Source organism: Aegilops tauschii, chromosome 4 (genome assembly GCF_002575655.3).
Source record: "Aegilops tauschii subsp. strangulata cultivar AL8/78 chromosome 4, Aet v6.0, whole genome shotgun sequence".
In the NCBI taxonomy this organism is placed as follows: domain Eukaryota; kingdom Viridiplantae; phylum Streptophyta; class Magnoliopsida; order Poales; family Poaceae; genus Aegilops; species Aegilops tauschii.
The window spans coordinates 53,161,730-53,169,510 of NC_053038.3; the positions used below are offsets into that span (position 1 = coordinate 53,161,730).

Genomic DNA, 7,781 nt, shown 5'->3' on the forward strand with positions numbered 1-7,781 from the left:
CGAATCCACGGGGGCCTTCTCCAGGTCAAACTCACTCGATGGAAAGAGCAGTCCACCCCATCTGGCGAGCCCCGCCGCCGTCGCCAGCCGCCGGTTCCGCGCGCCGCATGCCCCATGGACGCATTCCACTTTCACACCTTCCTAGCCACGCCGCTGACTGCTGCCAGCTGCCACCCAGCAACGGTGAGCTCTCCTTCCATCCATCCATTTTTTTTCCTTTCCCGTATTACTCCATGGATACTGTGATTGATGCAGCTGTGCGACTGTGTTGACTGCCTAGATAATTTATCACTGGGCGGATTTATGTGGCAAACTCGCGGCGGTGTAGCCTTGCAATTGATGGCCCATTGGTTTAGTTTCACTGTATCTTGTTCGTAGTTGCTACTGCGGCAAGTTGAATCACAGGGATCGATTCTAGTTCTGAACCTACTCCACTTGGTTGAGTAAACGGCTACGAATATTCATGGGGTAATTCACGCAATTCAGATTTCTGCTGCTTATAGCTTCATTGCAGAAAATTCCCGTGATTTATTATTTTTGCATATGAACATTTTGGCATACTTATTGTGCTTATGAACCTGGCTGAAATTCTGAATCACTTGTGTTTTTGGTTCAGAGTTTTTGCTGAAACAACTAAACCAAATGTACATATACCTCCGAAAGATGGAGACCGTTACGTGGTCATCTCATGTCTATTGCAAATTGTTGAAGCAAATTAGCTCTGTGATGTGACAACATCTCTTCTTCTTCCTCTGAAATCTACAACACCATATCCTAGCTAAGTCGGTCACCGTGCCATCCTAAGGATCACAGGCTGGTGCACCCTTTTGCTCTCAATCTGAAACCTCACCAACCTCGTGTCAAACTCCTTGAACCGAGCCAGATCGGATCCGCTCGATGTTGACGACACCGCCATCCCGGAGTATGAGTTTGAGGACTTGCCCACTTGCTTGCCCTTGTGGCTTCTGCTGCTCCCGGTTGCTACGGTGAGCTCAAGGTTGCATTCTTCTGCAGCAGAGGCAGGGATCCAGCTGTTTGAGAAGCTGTAGAGTTGCTGACGGTCGGTAGCCTTGTCGTCACGCCAGACCTCGAGTTTATGTTTTGTCTCAGCGTGAGCCTGGTTCAGCCCAGCTATCTGCATCTCCCTCATCACTTGTTTCTGAACATGGTAAACTCGGTGAATCTCATGAACCTGGTTCAGCAAAGATGTGGAGATTGGTGAGAAGCTTTTTCGCCTATCTTGAAATGCACAACTAATGCAGTACTGCTTCTTAGAAACTAGTCTTAATGTCTCAACTACTTGCTTCTACTCTATTTCCTGTCACCTATTATTATTCGTACATCCATCAACTGGATATATAATGGGATGCAAAGAGAGCATGGTGCAACCTAGCAGTACTTAGGAAGTCACCCTGAGCAAAGAGTTCCCCCTGTTTGCACGGTAGGAGACACCAAACTGCAGGCTACATAGGCTGGTTTGGACTATATTTTGGGAATGAGTGGCATCAGGATATAGCCTCTTTCAGGCCAGTGAGCTCAGTGGGCTACATATTTAGTCTCAACCCATGTCCAACCTGTAAGGACAGTATTTGATGGGAACACTCCTATTACTATTAAAACATGGGTATGCTCACATTTGTTGATGCATTGGAGAAATTAACTTATGTGTTAAGGTGTTGCATGTTCTGGTTAGTTCCCCGACTATGGAGAGCTACATACACACCCACGAAATTGTCCAGGGAAAAGTTTGCGATGATGCCTGATGACCGGCTGTATACTGGAAGCGTGTCCGATGTTCTACTGGAAGATGCACACATAGGTAGAATAGTGTTTACACGAGTGTGTTGCCTTACCTGTTGTCTGAATGTTTGTTCTTGCCCCAAGATAACCATCTTCATCTCCTCTCTGTCCATCTCTTGGAAAATGCTAGCCGCAAGTCTTTCTGTGTCTATCTCCAATCTGCTTCATGGGAATTTCAGAATGAATACGGCATGCAATTTCTGTCGTAAATGGTAATAATAGGATCTGTCTTCAGTGTTGAAATATTTGTTGTAGTGCCTTGTTCTGTTAATTGGTAGCTTTCAGTACGACCTATGTACTTATGTCCTTCCGGAAGAAAAGAAAAAAACGTCTGGATTATTTTCTGTGGAGAAACCAATTTTCATTATTTTTCTGTGGAGAAACCAACTTACTCCGCTTGGTTGAGTAAACGGCTACGAATATTCATGTGGTAATTCACGCAATTCAAAAATCTGTTGTGTTATACTCCCTCCATTCCAAAATATAGTGCGCCCGCGCTTTCCGAGGTCGAACTTTGACCATAAATTTAACGAACGAGACCGACTGCGGCGGGTGAAAAAATTACATAATTAAAAACTTCTTTCGAATACGAATTCACTGATATAATTTTTGCTCCCGCCGCAATCGGTCTTGGTAGTTAAATTTACGGTCAAAGTTGAAGCACGGAGATAGAGGAAGCACTACATTGTGGAATGGAGGGAGTAGCTTCACTGCAGAAAAGTCCAGTGAGTTGTTACTTTTGCATATTAACATTTTAGCATACTTGCCGTGCTTATGAACGTGGCTGAAATTCTGAATCAATCGTGTTCTTTGTTCAGAGGTTTTGCCGAAACAACTAAATTAGATGTTACATATGGCTCTGAAAGATGGAGACCGTTACGCGGTCATCTCTTGTCTATTGCAAATTGTTGAAGCAAATTAGCTCTATGACATGACAACATCTCTTCTTCTTTCTCTGAAATCTACAACACCAAATCCTAGCTAAGTCGGTCACCGTGCCACCCTAAGGATCACAGGGTGTACGGCCAAGGAGACTGATTCGTCTCATCGGCAATGGTAACCTCTTGCTCTCGGTCACCTCACCACCCTTTTGTCAAACTCCTTGAACTGAGCCAGATCGGATTCGGTCGATGTTGACGACACCGTCATCCCGGAGTCTGAGTTTGAGGACTTGCCCACTTGCTTGCCCTTGTGGCTTCTGCTGCTCCCGGTTGCTAGAGTGAGCTCAAGGTTGCATTCTTCTGCAGCAGAGGCAGGGATGCAGTTGTTTGAGAAGCTGTAGAGTTGCTGACGGTTGGTGGCCCTGTCATCGCACCAGACCTCGAGTTTAGGTTTCGTCTTAGCGTGAGCCTGGTTCAGCCCAGCTATCTGCATCTCCCTCATCAGTTGTTTCTGAACACGGTAAACTCGATGCATCTCATGAACCTGGTTCAGCAAAGATGTGCAGATTTGGTGAGAAGCTTTTTCACCTATCTTGAAATGCACAATTAATGCAGTACTGCTTCTTAGAAACTAGTCTTAATGTCTCAACTACTTGCTTCTACTCTACCTGTCACCTATTATTATTCGTACATCCATCAACTGGATATATAATGGGATGCAAAGAGAGCATGGTGCAACCTAGCAGTACTTAGGAAGTCACACTCACACCCTGAGCAAAGAGTTTCCCCTCTTTGCATGGTAGGAGACACCAAACTGCAGGCTACATAGGCTGGTTTGGACTAAAATTTGGGAATGAGTGGCATCAGGATATAGCCTCTTTCAGGCCAGTGAACTCAGTGGGCTACACCTTCAGTCTTAACCCATGTCCAACCTATAAGGACGGTATTAGATGGGAACACTCCTATTACTGTTAAAACATGGATATGCTCACATTTGTTGATGCACTGAAGAAATTAACCTTTCAGAATGAGTACGGCATGCAATTTCTGTGGTAAATTGTAATAATAGGATCTGTCTTCAGTGTTGAAATATTTGTTGTAGTGCCTTGTTCCATTAATTGGCGGCTTTCAGTACGACCTATGTACTTATGTCCTTCAGGAAGAAAAGAAAAACGTCTCGATTATTTTCTGTGGAGAAACCAACTTACTCGGCTTGGTTGAGTAAACAACTACGAATTCATGTCATAGTTCATGCAATTCAAAAATCTATTGTGTTATAGCTTCACTGCAGAAAAGTCCAGTGAGTTGTTACTTTTGCATATTAACATTTTAGCATACTTGTCGTGCTTATGAACGTGGCTGAAATTCTGAATCAATTGTGTTCTTTGTTCAGAGGTTTTGCCGAAACAACTAAATTAGATGTTACATATGTTTGTTCTTTGTTCAGAGGTTTTGCCGAAACAACTAAATTAGATGTTGCATATGCCTCCGGAAGATGGAGACCTCTTGTCTATTGCAAATTGTTGGAGCAAATTTGCTCTGTGAAGTGACAACATCTCTTCTTCTTTCTCTGAAATCTACAACGCCAAACCCTAGCTAAGTCGGTCACCGTGCCACCCTAAGGATCACAGGCTGGTACGGCCAAGGAGACCGATTCGTCTCATCGGCAATGGTAAACCTCTTGCTCTCGGTCTGAAACCTCACCACCCTTGTGTCAAACTCCTTGAACTGAGCCAGATCGGATTCGGTCGATGTTGACGACACCGCCATCCCTGAGTCTGAGTTTGAGGACTTGCCGACTTGCTTGCCCTTGTGGCTTCTGCTGCTCCCGGTTGCCAGAGTGAGCTCGAGGTCGCATTCTTCTGCAGCAGAGGCAGGGGTGCAGCTGTTTGAGAAACTGTAGAGTTGCTGACGGTCGGTAGCCTTGTCGTCGCGCCAGACCTCAAGTTTATGTTTCGTCTCAGCGTGAGCCTGGTTCAGCCCAGCTAACTGCATCTCCCTCATCAGTTGTTTCTGAACATGGTAAACTCGGTGCATCTCATGAACCTGGTTCAGCAAAGATGTGCAAATCGGTGAGAAGCTTTTTCGCCTATCTTGAAGTGCACACAGCAAATGTAGTACTGCTTCTTAGAGACTAGCATTAATGTCTCAACTACTTGCTTGTACTCTATTTCTTCTTACATATGACTATTCGTACCTCCATCAATTGGATATATAATAGGATGCAGAGAGAGCATGATGCAACCTATTATTACTTAGGAAGTCACACTCACACCCTGCGCAAAGAGTTTCCCTTGTTTGCACGGTAGGAGACACCAAACTACATGCTACCGAGGCTGGTTTGGACTATATTTTGGGAATGAGTGGCATCAGGATATAGCCTCTTTCAGGCTAGTGAGCTCGGTGGGCTACTACTTCAGCCAGAACCCATGTCCAACCTGTCAGGACGGTATTGGATGGGAAGACGGCTATTACTATTAAAACATGGGTATGCTCACATCTGTTGATGCATTGGAGAAATTAACTTATGTGTTAAGGTGTTGCATGTTCTGGTTAGTTGCCCGGCTATGGAGAGCTACATACACACCCACGAAATTGTCCAGGGAAAAGTTTGCGATGATGCCTACTCCCTGGCCGTATACTGGAAGCGTGTCCAATGTTCTACTGGAAGATGCACACATAGGTAGAATGGTGTTTACCGAGTGTGCTGCCTTACCTGTTGTCTGAATGTTTGTTCTTGCCCCAGGATAACCATCTTCATCTCCTCTCTGTCCATCTCTTGGAAAATGCTAGCTGCAAGTCTTTCTGTGTCTATCTCCAATCTGTTTCATGGGAATATCACAGTGAGTACCGCATGCAATTTCTGACTTAAATGATAATAATAGGATCTGTGTTCAGTGTTGAAATATTTGTTGTAGTGCCTTGTTCCATGAATTGGTAGCTTTCATTACAACCTATGTGCTTATGTCCTCCAGGAAGAAAAGAAAAACGCCCTGATTTTTTTGGTTTTTGTGGAGAAACCAATTTTATTCATTTGTTTTTCAGATTGAACTTATAGCTTACACCCTAATACAACCGATCAAATCTAGTACTCCCTCCGATCCATATTAATTGTCCCTGATTTAGTACAATACTAAATCAGCGACAATTAATATGAATCGGATGGAGTACTGTATTTCTCTAACTAAGTGAACGGCATTCTGTTACGCTTCTGTCAACAACAGTAAAACTGTTCTTTCTATGACAGGGTAGCAAAATGGATAGAGCTATGAGGGAGACGGAGAAAGAAGTAGCTGGCAAATTTCCTTTCAGACTAGCGCATGCCACTCGGCCTTCCGGAAAAATTCATCGCAAAGAGCACTTGAGAAGAACACAAGGATCTGCCTACTCTGAGCTCTGAAGCACGCCACAACATGTTCCATGGAAGAAGAAGAAACAAGACAAGAGATCAGAAGAAGGCTGTGCCCACCTCTGTTTTGGTTTCCAGCCGCCTCCCAGAGAAGGTACTCCCTCTGCCTCTCCCAACGAAGCTCTCCTCTCTTACAGTTTGTTTACCAGGCCAGAGCTTTGCTTCTGCTGAGATGCAAGCAAGCAAGCAAGCAGGTAGATATAGATATGATTTGAGGCACCAGGGCGAGAGGGAGGCGATGGAGGGGATATGAGATTCTCTCCGGGCTGCCATGAGCTTCACAGCGCAGCAGCTGGTGGGGCCTTTTTTGTAGGCATGCCGAACGAATCCAAGTCACTTTGGCCAATGAGGTTCGATTCCATGTATCTTGATGTGTCAAAGATGCTTCCGTCTGGTGCCAGGAAAAGGATAGGCATGATGATGAGATAAGAAGCTCCAGCTACAGCTGAGTATTATATTTTAAACAAACCTCAAAACTACTCAAAGCCTATGTGTCCCCTGGTGTCTCTACACACTTGAAATGCCTTGGTTTTAATAATGTTATATACACACATGCACTTGGATTGCCTGTCAGGGGTTAGAGAAACAGGTTTTCCTTAATATCATTGTGGGTTTCCATGTAATGGTATTATTAAAGTTTCATCTATGAGAATATTTCTAGCAATCACCCCGGTACACTATCAAATATGTTGAGGGTATGTGCTTTGTTTTTCTTTTTAAAAAGGAAGATAATCCATGACCTTTGCATTTCTTTTTGAATTGTTTGAATTGCTTATCACATACTCCCTCCGTCCGGAAATACTTGTCAGAGAAATGGATAAAAATGATATATCTAGAATTAAAATATGTCTAGATACATCTATTTCTCTAACAAGTATTTTCGGACGGAGGGAGTATATATTCATTTCTCTGACAAGTATTTCCGGACGAAGGAAATATGTCACATGATATGTATCACACAGCCATAGGTTACTAGTGGTACGTGCTTTGTTAGTCTTTGATCATATTGTCATGTGTACCTTTCATGTACTTACCGGGGTTCCGTAGCACACTAGAGTCCTCATTGTTTTCTTATGGATCAATCCTTCCCAAGAATCATTGAGCAGACAAGTCGAGATGCGGCGTGTTTAGATCTCTCGTATTCACATGCGCACCGGATTACTACTGTCAACTCCAGTTGTCCGGATCCTAAACACGTGTTATAGTAATTGCTTATGTTAGTGCCATCCTAAGTCAAACTATCAGCCTCGCATGGGAAATAAAGCTACCGAACGATGGCGACAGCTCATGCAATTAATTTGTATTTGGTGTACTAGAATATGTCATGCCTTTTCCGGGATAATTAAGTTTATGGCTTGTACGTCAGTACTCAGTACATTATTTGGCTTGAATAATATTGTTAACACATCTACAACAGGACGCCCTATACAAGCCCCAGACGCTCCGGACGGCCTGCCCGGACGTAAAATTGACACCCGACCGAACGCTCCAAACTTAGCCCAAACGTTCGGGCTGACCGGCAACCCCATCCAGCCCATATGTGGGTGGATATGGGGACGCCCGGACGAGCCCGGGCGCGTCCGCCACGTTCGATATCGAGTGGAGAGCGGGCAGCAGCGTGGTCTCTTGTGACAAGTCCGCTGTCAGCAGGTAGCCAGCTGCGGTCAACCGGTCCAGTTGGGCCTAGTCCA

General features: G+C 44.6%; 1 protein-coding gene across 2 annotated transcripts; it reads right to left on the reverse strand.

The window, feature by feature from the left end:
• Positions 1–678: 678 nt before the first annotated feature.
• LOC109763290 (uncharacterized) lies at positions 679–6,835 on the reverse strand. Of its 2 annotated transcripts, none has more exons than XM_073496216.1 (3): positions 6,151–6,835; positions 1,854–1,959; positions 679–1,192 (listed from the first exon to the last, which is right to left on the reverse strand). In XM_073496216.1, the coding sequence occupies exons 2-3, from the start codon at positions 1,911–1,913 to the stop codon at positions 788–790; spliced, it is 465 nt and encodes a 154-aa protein (XP_073352317.1). In that variant the 5' UTR covers positions 1,914–1,959; positions 6,151–6,835; the 3' UTR covers positions 679–787. The 2 variants fall into 2 exon arrangements, with proteins under 2 accessions (XP_073352317.1, XP_020177725.1); XM_020322136.4 differs by lacking the exons at positions 679–1,192; positions 1,854–1,959 and adding exons at positions 4,132–4,727; positions 5,398–5,503 and having other exon boundaries at positions 6,151–6,750.
• Positions 6,836–7,781: the final 946 nt, after the last annotated feature.

Bases quoted from the DNA above. Each gene is read 5' to 3' on its own strand.
- LOC109763290 (XM_020322136.4), bottom strand. From the start codon at position 5,457: ATGGACAGAGAGGAGATGAAGATGGTTATCCTGGGGCAAGAACAAACA. The intron at 4,728-5,397 runs GTAAGGCAGCAC...TTGCTGAACCAG, and splicing joins AACAAACATTCAGACAACAG to GTTCATGAGATGCACCGAGT.